This window comes from Bos taurus, chromosome 22, assembly GCF_002263795.3.
Source record: "Bos taurus isolate L1 Dominette 01449 registration number 42190680 breed Hereford chromosome 22, ARS-UCD2.0, whole genome shotgun sequence".
Lineage (NCBI taxonomy): Eukaryota > Metazoa > Chordata > Mammalia > Artiodactyla > Bovidae > Bos > Bos taurus.
The window spans coordinates 27,389,522-27,407,705 of record NC_037349.1 but is presented as its reverse complement, the minus strand read 5'-3'; the positions used below and the strand labels follow the sequence as shown (position 1 = coordinate 27,407,705).

At 39.4% G+C, this 18,184-nt stretch overlaps 1 protein-coding gene across 4 annotated transcripts in view; it reads right to left on the bottom strand.

The window, feature by feature from the left end:
- Positions 1 to 18,184, bottom strand: part of CNTN3 (contactin 3) — a 399,434-nt gene that overhangs the window by 10,782 nt on the left and 370,468 nt on the right. For all 4 annotated transcript variants that reach the window (XM_024983152.2, XM_059880039.1, XM_059880038.1 and 1 more), the window contains one exon: positions 16,199 to 16,385. In XM_024983152.2, coding sequence (XP_024838920.1) covers positions 16,199 to 16,385 — 187 coding nt within the window. The remainder of the gene's footprint in view (positions 1 to 16,198; positions 16,386 to 18,184) is intronic.

Sequence of the window (18,184 nt, the reverse complement as noted above, 5' to 3'; positions counted from 1 at the left end):
GATGATTTACGTGGATAACATTTTAATTGCAAATATTTGCCTATATTCACATTAGGGAAAAAAAAAAAAACTACTACATCCAACTCTTAGTTGGATGCAATTATTCATAAATATGATTCTTTTTGATGACGCTGAAATTGGCACATCAGTGGCAATCTACTTTAAATACAACACATAGATTAAACTATGATCTAAATAATGACACAGAACAAAGGGCATTATACAAACAAATAACTCAGATGTTTTCAGTTGCACACAGATGTCTGGTAAACACCCCAAAACACACAGTCATAATTCAAATTAACTCTGACCTAAGGATATATTTACTACAAATAATTCATCTCAAATTGAGCAATCAAGAACAGGATATCACTCTACTAATAACAATCATTAACACTCCGATTCGCTCATTGCAAAACTTATTTTCATGGACACATTTCTGGCAAATGATTATGTTTCTTTTTGCTATTCACTGTAGTTTTAACTGTTAAACTTTTCTCTGTTTAAATAACTGATTTGCTTTCATTTTTATAGAAAAAAAGATGTAGGACTACCACTTTGTAATGGAGAGAATATTAATCATGTTCTGTAAATAACAATGATACAAAGCCTTTTAAAATAAATATATTTTACAAGCAACTCCTACAGCTCAACTCCAGAAAAATAAATTACCCAATCAAAAAATGGGCCAAAGAACTAAATAGACATTTCTCCAAAGAAGACATACAGATGGCTAACAAACACATGAAAAGATGCTGAACATCACTCATTATCAGAGAAATGCAAATCAAAACCACAATGAGGTACCATTTCACGCCAGTCAGAATGGCTGAGATCCAAAAGTCTACAAGCAATAAATGTTGGAAAGGGTGTGGAGAAAAGGGAACCCTCTTACACTGTTGGTGGGAATGCAAACTAGTACAGCCACTATGGAGAACAGTGTGGAGATTCCTTAAAAAACTGGAAATAGAACTGCCTTATAATCCAGCAATTCCACTGCTGGGCATACACACTGAGGAAACCAGAATTGAAAGAGACACGTGTACCCCAATGTTCATCGCAGCACTGTTTATAATAGCCAGGACATGGAAGCAACTTAGATGTCCATCAGCAGATGAATGGATAAGAAAGCTTTGGTACATATACACAACGGAGTATTACTCAGCCATTAAAAATAATACATTTGAATCAGTTCTAATGAGGTGGATGAAGCTGAAGCCTATTGTACAGAGTGAAGTAAGCCAGAAAGAAAAACACCAATACAGTATACTAACGCATATATATGGAATTTAGAAAGATTGTAACGATAACCCTGTATGCGAGACAGCAAAAGAGACACTGATGTATAGAACAGTCTTTTGGACTCTGTGGGAGAGGGAGAGGGTGGGATGATTTGGGAGAATGGCATTGAAACATGTAGAATATCATATATGAAACGAGTTGCCAGTCTAGGTTCAATGCACGATATTGGATGCTTGGGGCTGGTGCACTGGGACGACCCAAAGGGATGGTATGGGGAGGGAGGAGGGAGGAGGGTTCAGGATGGGGAACACATGTATACCTGTGGTGGATTCATTTTGATATATGGCAAAACCAATACAATATTGTAAAGTTAAAAAATAAAATTAAATAAATAAATAAAATAACAACAAAAAAGAGTCTTCTCCAACAACAAAAAATAAAATAATAAAATAAATATATTTGAGTATTAAAGTAAATAAATTAGGGAAATAATAATCAGGTTGTTTGAGTATGTGACTAAAATCTTGCAAGAATCATTCAATGACTGGAGATTGTAAAACATTAAGCAAATTATGAACAAAGTTTGATTATTGTATGATCCAAATTTCTCTTTAGTTATCTTCATCCCTACTTTCGACTTCCACCCTTAGTAATCTTTAGTTACCCTGTATTAGGGGATTCTGTGATGGTTCAGTGGTAAAGAATCCGCCTGCAATGCAGGAGACATGGGTTTCATCCCTGAGTCCAATCCCTGGGTGAGGAAGCTCCCCTGGAGGAAGGCATGGCAACCTACTCCAGTATTCTTGCCTGGAGAATCCCATGGCCAGAGGAGTTTGGCAGGCTACAGTCTAGCAGGTGGCAAAGAGTTGGGCACGACTGAAGTGACTGAGCATGCATGTACCTTGTATTAAGCCTTAACTGCTCTTCTTTTCTAGCTTACTAAGGTCAAACTTCAAATATTAACCCTTTCCTTCCACAAACTAGCAAAACTATTTACCTTTAAGTGAAAGTGTTAGTCACTCAGTCATGTCCAACTCCTTGGGACCCCATGGACTGTAGCCTGCCAGGCTCATCTGTTCACGGAATTCTCCCAGCAATAATACTGGAGTGGGTTGCCATGCCTCCTCCAGGGGATCTTCCTGACCCAGGTATCGAAATTGGGTCTCCTGCTTTTCAGGCAGATTCTTTACCACTGAGCCACCTGGGAAGTCCTAACACTATGCCTTCTCTGAGACATGAGCTCAGAGCCTTCAGATTAGGAGGTTGATGTGCTGCCACTTTGCTAAGAATTTACCTTTGTGCACTAACAAACAGCAAGCCTGAAACATCACAGACAAGATCTACCGAATACACTTCAGACTTTCTAGATGCACTGTGGCCATTCACAAGTCAGCTGTAATGAGTCTACTCCCCTGACCTGATAGACGCCAGTGTCTCAACTGCAAAAGAAGGAAAACGGCCGGCAGAGCTATTGCTGAAGTTAAAAACACAAGACAGTGAAACATCTGAAACTATAAAGCTTCAAATCAGACACCGCAACCTGAGAGTTCCTGAAAGCCAGACCCAGCTAACAAATATTTCTTGTCTAATCCAAATACTGTATTTTAATTTGGGGTAGGTGCCAACATTTAAATTTGGGAAGTTTCATTTAAATTCTAGACTTCTGGTTTCTTTTGCAAAACCAGACGATGAGAAACACTAGTCCTACAGTGATGGATAGAAAGGATGGGGTGAAGGAAGAAGAGATTGCCCCACTCACCTCCCACTGCTTAGTTAAACCTGCCCTTCTATTGAAGGCATTTGAGGTTATCATTCTTTTTTCTAAATCAAGAGTCATTTGGGGTAATTTTTATATGTCTTGGGGATATTTAATTGACATATTTATGTAAGTAATCCATCTGGATGGAATAAATTAACTTGTTATATCTATAAAGGCTTGAGGTTGAAGATGCTGAAGGAAAGATATGAAGGACGAAGGCGCAGGCAGTATAGGCAGATGAAAGAGCAACTCAGGGATCCCTAGGCATCTCTTGATACCTGCAATTTATTCTTAGCTCCTCCAGAAACATTTTTAATGATCCTTATTATTGGCTGGTAGGATTGATTATCAGTGTCTAAAAATGTTTTGGGGTAGACTGTATTATTATTTAAAGTCTCTGCAATCCTCTGTTCCTCACCCTCTGTGAGAAGATCAAGCTCCCCTGCCTCTCTGTCACTGACAAGCAGCTTGGCTACAGTACTTGTGGTCCCCTTCTCACTGGCATCTCACAGACATCAGGCTTTGTCATATGGCTTTCTTCAGGCAGGGGAAGGAAAGCAAATGTGGAATGACCCCTTTAGGAGGCACTGAAGAGCATGGTCCATCATTTTCCCTCTGCCGTGAGACCAGCACAACCTGGAAAGTGGCTGCTCCTCCAGTCTGGATCCTGCAATGAAGATGGAATAGACTGGATCTGAGCTACACCAGTGATGGATATGTAGTATGAATGGGAAAGAAACTCTTGTAAGTTTAAAGCGTCTGAGGTGTGGAAATTTTCGATACTTGAGCTATGCTAGCCCAGTCTGACAGAGCTATGAAGCAGTAGCCTAAGCAGTTCTGGCTTCCCTTGGTGGCACAGAGGGTGAAGCGTCTGCCTGTAATGTGGGAGATGTGGGTTCAATCCCCTGGTTGGCAAGATCCCCTGGAGAAGGAAATAGCAACCCACTTCAGTACTCTTGCCTGGAAAATGCCAAGGATTTTGCATGCTCCAGGAGGAGCCTGGTAGGCTACAGTCCAAGGGATCGCAAAGAGTATTACACGACTGAGCAATTTTTTTTTTTTTCATTTTTTAGGCTTCCCTGATAGCTCAGTAGGTAAAGAATCTGCCTGCAATACAGGATTTATGGATCAGGATGATCCGATGGAGAAAGGATAGGCTACCCACTCCAGTATTCTTGGACTTCTATTGTGGCTCAACTGGTAAAGAATTTGCCTGCAATGTGGGAGACCTGGGTTTGATTCCCAGGTTGGGAAGATCCCCTGGAGAAGGGAAAGGCTACCCACTCCAGTATTCTGGCCTGGAGAATTCCATGGACTCTATAGTTCATGGGGCTATGATTATATGGGTTATAACCCTTATGATTATACAGTGGAAATGACAAATAGATTCAAGGGATTAGATTTTATTTATTTATTTTTTTGAACTGTCCGGCCCTTCAGTAAAAAATTTGCAGGCTTTTATCTTCTACCATATACAAAGAACAGAAGACACTGCCCAGAAATCATTGATGTGCTGAGTATATGTCTACATCTAGACATACTCTGGAAGAGCTTTCTGGTTTCAGCACTGAAGTTTTTCATTGTAAAAATTATTTTTTAAAAACTGACGTCCAGGTAATTTTTTCATATACAACAAAACTAGCCATTTACCAACAACTCCAATAGCCCATTTTTTTTTTGTTCTGCACCCTCAATAGCCAACTTTTACATATCATAAAATCACATGAATATAGGAGGTTAGTGCTGGTGGGTGCCCAGGCGAGGCTAGATGAGAGGTAAAAAGGAACCCTTTCTGTATTTCACTTTCTGTCCCACAGGAGAGCACACGAAAGGTGCATTACAATATCTTTCACATGTGGCGACACTACAACTTCGCTCGCATGAGAAAAACAGCTGACTTTTTCCTTCTCCAATCAAACTATAACTATGTGAATTGGTGGTCAACAGCCCAGAGCCTTGTCATTGTTCTTTCTGGGATCCTGCAGCTGTATTTCTTGAAGCGTCTCTTCAATATCCCAATGACTACAGAAACACAGAAGCCAAGATGCTAACCTCAAATGACTACAGTGCCCTAGCTCTTTCCTTCTGGGCACAAGCTTTGTCAAATCTTTGTAAAGTTGGGGAAAAAATCAATTTTAGAAAGTTGTACTCTATGGCTCTCATCTACACAGGCAAAACAGCAATAAAATAATAAAATGTGTTAAGTTCTGACACTGATTATTTCTAAAGTATGCACTAAATGCTATCATCAAAATACTGCCCATCATATTGCAACCTCTTAACCTTCACCATATCTATTTAGAAATTAACAGAGAACCTTGGAAGAGAGAAGAGTTGAAACAAATGGGACAAAAATATATAAACTGGGGTTTATATGTTGCATACTAAAACAGGAGTTGTAGAGTGCTTTGCTATAACTGAAAAATGCTTTCTTTTTAGAGATGTCATCTTCGGAATTTAAAATAAGCAGTATATGCACTAAGGAAACTACAATGCTATGCTAAGTCACTTCAGTCGTGTCCGACTCTGTGTGACCCCATAGACGGCAGCCCACCAGGCTCCCCCGTCCCTGGGATTCTCCAGGCAAGAGCACTGGAGTGGGTTGCCATTTCCTTCTCCAGGGATTAGATTTTAGATCTGAGAGACAAGAGTGCCTGAAGAACTATGGAAGGAGGTTCATGACACTGTACAGGAGGTAATGATCAAGACCATCCCCAAGAAAAAGAAATGCAAAAAAGCAAAATGGTTGTCTGAGGAGGCCTTACATAGCTGAGAAAAGAAGAGAAGCGAAAGGCAAAGGAGAAAAGGAAAGATATACCCAGTTGAATGCAGAGTTCCAAAGAATAGCAAGGAGAGATAAGAAAGCCTTCCTCAGCAATCAGTGCAAAGAAATAGAGGAAAACAATAGAATGGAAAGACTAGAGATCTCTTCGAGAAAATTAGAGATACCAAGGGAACATTTCATGCAAAGATGGGCACAATAAAGGACAGAAGTGGTAAGGACTTAACAGAAGCAAAAGATACTAAGAAGAGGTGGCAAGAATACACAGAAGAACTGTACAAAAAGACCTTCATGACCCAAATAATCATGATGGTGTGATCACTCATCTAGAGCCAGACATCCTAATGAGAAGTCAAGTGGGGGTTAGGAAACATCACTACGAACAAAGCTAGTGGAGGTGATGGAATTCCAGTTGAGCTATTTCAAATCTTAAAAGATGATGCTGTCAAAGTGCCACATGCAATATGCCAGCAAATTTGGAAAATTCAGCAGTGGCCACAGGACTGGAAAAGATCAGTTTTCATTCCAATCCCAAAGAAAGGCAATGCCAAAGAATGCTCAAACTACAATGGCACTCATCTCACAAACTAGCAGGTAAAGTCAAAATTTTCTAAGCCAGGCTTAAGCAGTATGTGAACTGTGAACTTCCAGATGTTCAAGCTGGGTTTAGAAAAGGCAGAGGAACCAGAGGTCAAATTGCCAACATTGGTTGCATCATGGAAAAAGCAAGAGAGTTTCAGAAAAACATCTACTCAGGCTTTATTGACTATGCTAATACCTTTGACTATGTGGATCACAACAAACTGTGGAAAACTCTGAAAGAGATGGGAATACCAGACCACCTGACCTGCCTCCTGAGAAATCCATATGCAGTCAAGAAGCAACAGTTAGAACCGGACATGGAACAACAGACTAGGTCCAAATTTGAAAGGAGTATGTCAAGGCTGTGTATTGTTACCCTACTTATTTAAGTTATATGCAGAATACATCATGCGAGATGCCGGGGTGGATGAAGGACAAGCTGGAATCAAGATTGCCAGGAGAAATATCAGTAACCTCAGAGACACAGATGAAACCACCCTTACAACAGAAAGCAAAGAAGACTTAAAGAGCCTCTTGATGAAAGTGAAAGAGGAGAGTGAAAAATCTGGCTTACAACTCAACATTTAGAAAACTAAGATCACGGCATCCGGTCCCATTACTTCATGGCAAATAGATGGGGAAACAATAGAAACAGTGACAGATTTTATTTTTTTGGGCTCCAAAATCACTGCAGATGGTGACTTCAGCCATGAAATTAAAAGATGCTTGCGCCTTGGAAGAAAATCTATTACCAACCTAGACAGCATATTAAAAAGCAGAGACATTATTTTGCCAAAAATTGTCTGTCTAGTCAAAGCTATGGTTTTTCTAGTAGTCATGTATGGATGTGAGAGATGGACTATAAAGAAAGCTGAGCGTGGAAGAATGGATGCTTTTGAACTGTGGTGTTGGAGAAGACTCTTGAGAGTCCCTTGGACAGCAAGGAGATCCAACCAGTCCATTCTAATGGAAATAAATCCTGAATATTCATTGAAAGGACTGATGCTGAAGCTGAAATTCAAATACTTTGGCCACCTGCTGTGAAGAGCTGACTCATTTGAAAAGACCCTGATGCTGGGAAAGATTGGAGGCGGGAGAAAAGGGGATGACAGAGGATGAGATGGTTGGATGACATCAATGACTCAATGGACATGAGTTTGAGTAAACTCCAGGATTTGGTGATGGACAGGGAGGTCTGGCGTGCTGTAGTCCACGTGGTTGCTAAGAGTTGACACGACTCAGTGACTAAACTGAACTGAACTGAAGCAGCTCTGATGAAACACAGTGCATTTTTGTACCTGCATGGAGTTAGGTACTGAAGCGAAAATGGGCAGGAGAGTTGATGGCATCTCTCTTAGGAATTCCAGTTTTATTTTTCAGTTCCATCTGGTTAGAAACCCAATCCAGAAGGCTGGCTGAATTTCACACTTTATTAAAACTAACTTGATATATGATCTACATTTTGAAATTTGTGTAATCATATCTCAACTTTCATAACCTGTAGATTTTTCCTTTGTCAACTCAATCTCTACTGTATTGGCAGTACAGTAAAATAGAAAGAAAATGATAAAAACTAATCTAATTCTAGTAGAAATGTGGCACAGTGACAACACTAATTGATAGGCTGCAGCATTATTTCAGTAATTTCAAATGTTATGTGACAAGAATAATATTATGTCGAAGGCTTTTATTATTATCATTTTTTTAGCACCTATAATGATATCCTCCATATATATGCTTATCAGACTCCTCAACACCATCTCTGTAAGTTTTACTAAGTCTGCAGCCACTTGACTGCATACAGGTGATTACAAGGCTGTTGATTGGATGAAGCTGGAAATATAAGACATGTCTACCAATAGGAAAATGGTTAAACTGTGGCGCATTATCACAATGGAATGTTATACATACACTAACATATTTACGAAAATTATTAATGACCTAGTGAAAGTTCTGATACCAGGTAGCTAAATACATGGCAAAACTGGCACTGTCTAAGAGAAATACCATAGAACATAAGTCTGGAAAGAAAGAACAATTTTAAAATGGTCTTTCTGAGTGATAGGCTTATGGGTGATTACTTTCTTCTACTTTCCTCCAATTTCTAGCAATGAATGTTTTCCTTTATTTATAAAAAGTAGAGGTTGTTAAAGAATATTGCTGTCAAGAATTTTCAGTAGTGATATCTTCATAGTGTGGATAGGGAAGTTGGCACTGACTTTCAAAACATGGAATTTTAAGAACATATGTTTGCTGTGACTTAAGGCAAAACTCAATAGATTTCTTGACTATCTGATGGTAACGAGCTGACTTACATGATAAGTGGTAGCTTGAGGATATACTTTCCACTCGGATTTCACTTGAGTTAAACATCAGCATTTGTAATTAAACTGCTAAAATATATGACATGGTGCAGAAAACAAATCACCAAAAGCCATTTTTTCCCAAATAATAAGATATATTTGTTCTGAAATCACTGAATTATAAATTTATTTACCATAGGAAATTGACACCATTTTTTAAAAACCCAACAAAAACACCTGCTTCTTAACTTAGCATAAACTCAGAAAAGCCTCTGCATGTGTGCATGCTAAGTCACTTCAGTCATGTCCAACTCTCTGCAACGGACAACCAGTCTCCTCTGTCCATTGTGTCCTCCAGGCAAGAATACTAGAACGGGTAGCCACGCCCTTCTCCAGGGGATTTGCCCAAGCCAGGAATCAAATCTGCGTATTTTATGTCTCCAGCGCTGGCTAGCGGGTTCTTTACCACTAGCACCACCTGGGAAGGCTAGAAAAGACGTTACTTGGGGTCTAATCTAGAAAGTCAGGGAAGAAATTCTTTCTTCATTTTTAAATGACCAGGGATTTCCTTAACCAAAATCTCTCCTTTAGAATAATATCAACATGAAAATTTGTAGTCTATAATTAGAACATTTACACATTTTTAGAGAATTCATGGGCAAGGTAGGCCAATTTTCAAAAAAAAAGTACCAAAGCTCCTACCAAGTAAAGTTCATAAGATTTATACATTTTTCCAAAGGGAGGATTTGACTCTGTATTAGCTGAAACTTCCTAATGGAATCCTGCTTAAATTCACTGTTATATTGCTATCTTGCTTCAGTGCTTACAAAATCAGGAATCAATTTCCTGAAGTCCACAGATTGGGGGGAAAAAAGTCTAAATCCGAGGCATGTGCATTGTTAGTAAACAGTATATTCTAATGCTGTATGTGTGATCTCTGGCATGTCATAAACAAACATATATACATGGTATGTGATACACACAAAAGCCAACAAATAATATTTAGTCATTGGGAGAGGAAGTGTCTTTTAGTCTTATTGGTTTCAAGAGAAAGCTGGATTTGGGGGCCATAAGCACAAATGCATGCACAGGTCCTTTATGGGCTTCCCTGGTAGCTCAGTGGTAAAGAATCCTTCCTCCATTGCAGGAGACATGGGTTCAATCCCTGGTCTGGGAAGATCCCCTGGAAAAGGAAATGAAAAGCCATTCCAGTATTCTTGCCTGGGAAATCCCATGGACAGAGGAAACTGGCATGCTATATAGTCCATGGGGTCAAAAAAGAGTTGGATATGACTTAGCAACTTAAACAACAACAGGTCCTTCATATTCCTTTAGTGCTACATCACAAACAAAGAGGAAGCAGGTTCAGATGTCCGAACAGACAAGACCATGTTGCTAGTATTTAAAATGGAGAATAGCTTATTTTTCATTATATTTATTTTGTCATTGTTATTTATTATTTTTTAACATCCAATGATATTGGTTTCCTTACACAGGAAGTTAGTTTTCATTTTCTTTAAGTTTATTTAAGTAAAAAGAGAAGTTAGTTTTTAAGAAAAAATACTAGGTACACATTAGTAGAGAAGGCCTACAGAAATGGCAAAAATTGAGAAAGCGGATCATCTAAAATGAGAAGCCTTGCACTGATATATATATATGGATCCTGAGTCTTAGAGTGGTTGCTTATATAATTAAATTGTACCTATAAAAACTCTAGAATTTTCAAATTAGGTATTTGAAGCAGGAATATTCATTTTATCAACAGACTCTGAAATATTCTGACTCATACTCTTTCTATGCTTGTTTTATTCACATTTCCTTTTTACTTCCTGAGGACACACTTAATTGGCTTCCTTAAATCCAGGCAATTAATTTTGGCTCAACTTACACGGATGAGCTTTCCATTTGGACATGTGAACACTCAAGTGAAAAACTGATTTCACCATTTAATTTCACTGTTTTCTCAAGGGGAGAATCTGGGCATGTGACAGAGGCCAGGCCAATCGAGGTTTTCTCCCTACTGGCCACAATTTGGCTCTGAGTGCAGGAATCAGGAAGGAGTTGCCCAATTTCCCAGCATGTTGAGTTGATAGAAATGGGCTTGGAGGTGCTTACTGGAAATTCTGTTACTCTGAAGAGGGTATCTGGTGAGAATGATGCCACCATGGAACAGAGCCAAGAGATAGTCTTGTTGGTTTAATAAATACGTATAGGGCACCAACTATGATTACTTAGACAGTAATGATAGAGCAATGATCAAAACAGGGAAAATCTCTGCCCTGCAGGAGTCTGCCCTTCAGTCAAGGAAGACTGCTGAAACAATAAAATAAATACGAACATGCCACAGTATGTATGATGGCTCTAAGCATGATGGGCAGGAATAAAGCAGCAAGGAAGATGAGGGAAGGCTGGGAGATGAGGTGCAGTGCTTTTAAATATGGCAGTCAGGGGGCACTGAGGTGACATGTGAGCCTGGGGGAGGGTGCCACATGGGCATCTAGAGGAAGAGCTTTCCCAGTAGAGGAAAAAGCAAATGCAGTGGCCCTGAAAGGAAAGTGGAATGAGTCAGGTGGAAGATAGCAGGAAGCAAGTCTAAGTAGGATTTGAAGTTGGATTATACAGGCCTTGTCCAATGTTTTAAGGATTTAGCATTCATCTGGAGTGGGATGGGAAGTGACTGGAAGGATCAGAGCAGAGAATTGACACCATCACTCCCACTCTGGCTGAGGGAGGCAAAGGCAGCTGGGCTGAATGACCAGGGCCACTGCTCTGATCCCTGTGAGGGCTGTACCAGTGGGTACCAGGGCGGCTGCAGTGAATGCCTTAAGAAGTGGTGGATTCTTGTAGAAGTCAGGTTTTGGATCAGGTGTAGGGTATAAGAGAAAGAGAAAAGTTGAGAGTGATCCCCACCCAAACTTTGTGCCTGAGCAAATGAGATAATGGGATTGAATTCACCAAGATGGGGGAATACTGTAGAAGGGCCAGGTTTGAAATGGGGTAAATAATTTAAATAATTTAGCTTTAGAAATGGGTTTCCCTGGTAGCTCAGTTGGTAAAGAATTTTGCCTGCAATGCAGGAGACCCTGGTTTAACTCCTGGGTCAGGAAGTTCCCCTGGAGAAGGGATAGGCTATCCATTCCAGTATTCTTGGGCTTCCCTGGTGGCTTAGATGATAAAGAATCTCCCTGCAACGTGGGAAACCTGGGTTTGATCCCTGGGTTGGGAAGATTACCTGGAGAAGGGAACAGCTACCCACTCCAGTATTCTTGCCTGGAGAATTTCATGGACAGAGGAGCCTGGCGGGCTGCAATCCATGGAGTCACAAAGAGTCAGATATGACTGAGAGTCAATTTGAGATAATGGATGATTCTCAAGGATGCAAAGAGCTGAATCTACCCACAATGAAAGCCAGAATTAACACCTGAATTTTCAGTCATACAAAGCAGAATATGTGGCCTCCACATTCTTTCTTGCAATCTCCAAACATAAACTTCTTAATATACATGTCTCCTTTCAGAAGCCACATCATTTCATCATTTATATGCCATCTGAAATTTTTCCTCATCAGCACCTTTAGATAAAAGTTGTTCTTAAGAGTTAGCTCTCTTTGGGTTTCCAGTTAAAAAAAAAACCCATCTTATTTAAAGATGCTAATTAGTGTTTAACTTAGAAATGCTTTAAAAAATACAAGTATTTGGATATCAGAAATAAAGTGCTTAATGGAAGCTACACGTGCAGTACTTGAGAATCCTCGTATTATTTACATTAATCAAAAATATCACCCAAGATCTGTATGAATATAAAGCCTTGCATACAGAATTCCCTGATTACAAGTACATGGAACTTGCACATTCTAAGCAAGATGGTGAAGGACTCCAGACATTTTGGAGTTTTGAATTCATCATGTTCAGTACTTCACACTTATGGGCTTCTTTAGATTTCATTCATCCATCTAGTCACCCACTCAATATTTAACGAGCGACCCTCAGAGCCATGCTGGGCACTGGGGCTGGGTAAACAAGACACAGAAGGACTCTTTCCCCATAAAGTTTACAATCCAGAGGAGAAGACAGATAGAAAGAAAGGACTCAAAGATGCTATTTTCATTCTTTATGCCTGACGCATGACAATAATTCTTATAATGATAATCACAAAAGCCTTATCAAAGTTCTTAACTAGAATTTCAAGCTAATACCACATTAAAGGTTAGGATGACTATTAAGAGCTGTCAGAAAAACTTTTAAAAGATTTTGTTATTTTGATAAATTTGAAAAATTATTACCATAAAATTTCAAAATTAACAATGATCTTTATATACAATCTTTGAATAGTTATGGGATTTTAATTATCTCTATGAATTTCCCACTCAGCATAAGAAAACTTTCTTTAATAACACTGACAGCCCCACAGACAAATTCCAGTTAATGGCAGTAGGAATGTATCATTTTCAGGCAGATATTATTCAATTGCTGGAAGTTCTATCACGCTCCAGCTCCATGAGCACAGAAGTTCTGTCTATCTCTGATCACCTTACCTGGTTCCTAAACACAAAGTAAAGTCCCGATAAATATTGGTGCTATGTATGACATGAACATTCTAATTATATGGTTGAAAGAAAAGATAGTACAGTGATTAAGACTAATTTGTATGGCTCTCTGGCTACTTTGTGATCTCATGGAGTTATATAACCTCTCATATAATTATAAATATAGTTATATGATGTTTCAGCAAACTCGTCTCCAAAGTGTGAGACTACTAATAATTTCCAAGTCATGGTGTTGCTGTGAGTATTAAGAATCAATACATGAAACACACTTAGAACAGTGACTGGAAATTGCTCTCTAAATTGCTAGTCATTAAAATCATCATCATCATCATTATTGTAACCTGCAAATTTCTACTTTAGATGGGGTATTTATAAGCTATCTTTAAATTTCAAAGGGGTTGTGCTTCCTTTTAAAATTTTATTTCACTCACTGTGCATTACCATGATATTCCTATTGATTTATAATCAATCTCTTCTGTCTAACCAATTCACGAAACTCTTCACTGATTCCATGATGATGTCACATTGTCTTTTACAATCATAATTTCTTAGTGAATAATCACATCAATTATTAAGTCAGATGAAAGAACCAGATAAATCTGTTTGCATATATTTGTGCAATCAGAAATTTTGATTAATACTGTGCCTTTGAACATATAAATAATGATGTGTATTTAAATCTTACTAATTCACAAGTGTTATTGGGAATACCAAACATACTTAGTGAGAAGTTCTAAATGCAGAATATTTTTAGCTTGTTGTCACACCTATATGTTCCATGGTCTAAACCCCAACCATGTGCTATAAATAAGAGATTGGGTCAGGCTTCTCCTAATAATTAGTGAAGGACAATTAATTATCACATTAGATGGCTGCTTGTAAATACATGCTGCTTAAAGGGATTAAAGTGTTTTATTGCTAAACTTCTACTCCAAACTCTCTTTTTTATAGATAATATTGATACAAAAGTAACCATATGGACTTTCCTAATCAAATTAACACTGGTTAAAAAAAAAATCCAAAGTAGTAGAATTATGTTGTTTGTTTTTCACTTTTTGGTCACACTGTATGGCATGCAGGATCTTAGTTTCCTGACCCAGGACTGAACCCGTGGCTCTCTGTAGTGGGACTATCTTAACTGCTGGACCACCAGGGAAATCTCTAGAATTATCTTTATATATATGTTTTAACTTAGATCTTCCCTGGTGGCTCAGATGGTAAGGAATCTGCCTGCATGTGGGAGATCCCTGGGTCAGGAAGATCCTCTGGAGAAGGGCATGGCACTCCAGTATTCTTGAATGGAGAATACCATGGACACATAAGCCTGGTGGGCTATAGTCCACGGGGTCCCAAAAGAGTCAGACAAGACTGAGTGACTAACATATGTTTTAATTTACCCACAACACTAGCCAATACAATTAAATTTTATACTATCTTTGTTCTTAGCCCTTTTAGCCAGCCAATGAAAATCTGGGAATTATATATAGAAATAGGATTAAATGAAGTTGGCGATCAAGCAAAATAACTATTTCATTCCCATATACAGAAAGTTTAAAAACATTTTTACTGAGTTAATTTTGGGAATAAACTTAGAAGAAAAAATTGTTTTCTGCAAGTCAAAGTGATACATCATTATGGTAAAATTAAATTAATCCCTTCATGCCTCACATTCCTCACCTTTAAAAAAGAAAGAAAAATGACACCTATCTTAATGTGGTAGGTCTGAAGTGTAGATGTGGAAATACATGTCAAACAAGTGGACATAAAATGTTCTCAGTCGCTGTGATGATGACAATGTGACTCGAGTGGCTGCATTGCATACAGTGACTACATAGATACTGGCTGCTATCAGTTTCGTGGAAATATATGTGAACAGCAATCAGACTGCAAATCACTGATTTTCTTGTAGCCTAACTTGCTGCTGCTGCTGCTGCTAAGTCGCTTTAGCTGTGTCCGACTCTGTGCGACCCTAGAGACGGCAGCCCACCAGGCTCCCCCATCCCTGGGATTCTGCAGGCAAGAACACTGAGTAGGTTGCCATTTCCACCTCCATGCATGAAAGTGAAAAGTGAAAGTGAAGTCACTCAGTTGCATCCAACTCTTAGCGACCCCATGGACTTCAGCTTTCCAGGCTCCTCCATCCATGAGATTTTCCAGGCAAGAGTACTGGAGTGGGGTCCCATTGCCTTCTTCGGTAGCCTAACTTAACGCCAGGTTAATGTATAGCTCATAATTGGTGTTTGTGAATGCATCTGTGAATACAGTTACCAAAGACTCAGCTTTGAAGAAATCACTGACTGACATCTCTGGTCAGATTTCTAAATATATCAATATATTCATGTGGACCAACATCTTTGGATGGTAACCTTTTATTGTACACTTCCCTCTTTGCAATAATGTAGGAAAGAAAAAAATCACTTTTGATTGTTTGGCCTAAGCTCCCTGGTGGCTTAGACGGTAAAGTGTCTGCCTGCAATGCAGGAGACCCAAGTTTGATCCCTGGGTTGGGAAGATCCCCTGGAGAAGAAAATGGCAATCTACTCCAGCACTCTTGCCTGGAAAATCCCATGGACAGAGGAGCCTGACAGGCCACAGTCCACGGAGTCACAAAGAGGCGGACACGACTGAGAGACTTCACTTTAAGTTATTCATGCTTATCAAATATCCTCAAGCTTTGGAGACCTAAAAATACATGAAACAAACCAATTTGTGTGATCACATTTTTAAAAGAAAAGTGGATAGCCTTGACTGAACATCCCACACTAAGACTTTTCAAAAAGTGCACATTCATATTCACATGGAATTTTTAACCAAAGATTTAGGGGAGTCAGGAAGACATGTATGTGTGCCTCTGAGTTTGAGCTGGCTTTAAAAAATCCAGTGGGCTTATGGACTTGGGTTGTCCATCTAGAATAATAAAGAAGACTATTATTTTTAAGTGGAAAGTATGTTTTTTGCCATTTAAAACATCAGAATGTACGTACGAGTTTTCTTGGTGGTTGCATTAACTGTGGCACTAAAGGGACCGGTACCAGCGCTGTTGAAAGCCCGGACAGCCGTGTAATATGCCAGGTTGCTCTTCAAGCCACGGAGTCTGGCTGATGTCACATTTCCTGCCACTTTCAGTTTGCTTGATGAGTCCTCTTCTCCTCCATTATTCCAGTACCTCACCTGGTAGAAAGAAAACATAAAAGATGTGGAGGGTTGACAAAACAGCATCCTTACATTAAATGATTTTCACCAACACAGGCACTGTAATTTATGTACTTCATCAGTTATTCCACAGGAGTTATTAAGGACCTACTATGTGCTAGGTGGTGTGGCTCAGTGATAAAGAATCTCCCTGCGAATACAGGAGAGGAGGGTTCAATCCCTGGGTTGGGAAGATCCCCTGTAGGAAGAAATGGCAACCCATTCTAGTATCCTTGCCAGGAAAATCCCATGGACAGAGGATCCTGGCAGGCTACAGTCCATGGGTCTTCGCAAGAAGCTGGATGTGACTTAGCATGCAGGCAGTGTGCTGGGTGCTGCTTTAGGCTCACAGAGGTGAAAGAAAAGGGACCCCAGAGGAGACAGATATTAAGTATGCAAATAAAGCATATAAATTCAAAGAGTAAGTGCTACATGCTGCTAGACCATAGCCTTATAAATGGGAAAATGAAGGGAAATCTGTATTTCTAATAGAGTGAGCTGCTCCTCTTTCTTAGACCCTAATCAACCTGGCCCAAGTTCTACTCCAGAAGGCTGACAGCTATGCTTAAACTCTAAAGGATTGTGAAGATTCCTTCTATGAGGAAACCGACTTGTCAGAGCAAAGAGGATCAAAAAGCCAGTACTGTCCACTGGCTTGTCCTACAGTGATAGCTAAGTATCACCAAGTCCCCCTGTGCAGGCAGAGCTGCTGCAGAAAACAGGAATGCAGGTAGTAGGTAAATTTATGGATATATTGAAATATTTTATTTGTATTTCATTATACTGAATTGTGTGGAGAAGGCAATGGCACTCCACTCCAGTACTCTTGCCTGGAAAATCCCATGGGCGGAGGAGCCTGGTAGGCTGTAGTCCATGGTGTCCCTAAGAGTCGGACACAACTGAGCGACTTCACTTTCACTTTCATGCATTGGAGAAGAAAATGGCAACCCACCCCAGTGTTCTTGCCTGGAGAATCCCAGGGACGGGGGAGCCTGGGGGGCTGCCATCTATGGGGTCACACAGAGTCAGACACGACTGAAGTGACTTAGCATAGCATAGCATACTGAATTGTGTAATATGATCTGAAACTTCTTATAAATGTATATATTTACATTCACAGTATAAAAATATAAAAGTAAGTTATGAGAGTATTTGATAAATTAAAGAAATAAGGGTAGAAGAGATAACCATAATAAGACATGTTCCCCAGTGAACTCCAATTTATGCAATGAAGTTTGGCTATGTTTGGTAGACAGTTTGTACCCTTCCTAAGCAAAAAAAGAGACAAAACCAACAGCAGCAAGAAAGTTACCAAACTATTCCTCAGGTTTTCCTGTGATATGTGCCCTTTGGTCTGATTTTCATTGTTCTACTTTGACAGCAAAATATGAAAACAAGAAACCATTTCTATAATTTGAGTAAGTAAACAGTTTCTTGAGCACCATGAAAACGGCAATCAAACCCTAGCCATCAGAGTCATGAAGGCAATACAGACTTGTGGGGTCTGTGGAAAAAAGACAGGCAAGTCTCATCTTTGTAATGGAACCTCTGCTCAGCTCTGACTGATGGGGAGAAGGTGGACCCAGTGTTTTCTTTTTATAAAAGAAAGCAGAAATCCTGCTTTAAATGTCAAATTGTCCTAAGTGAAGAGTTGGCTCAATCTTTTAAAAATAATGTGTGGACAAACAAAATGTGTTTATAGGCTGCATAGGGCAAACCCATTTCAGTTCTCTGAGAAAAATACACCTAAAGCTACATTTTGCTTTGTTTTTTATTTT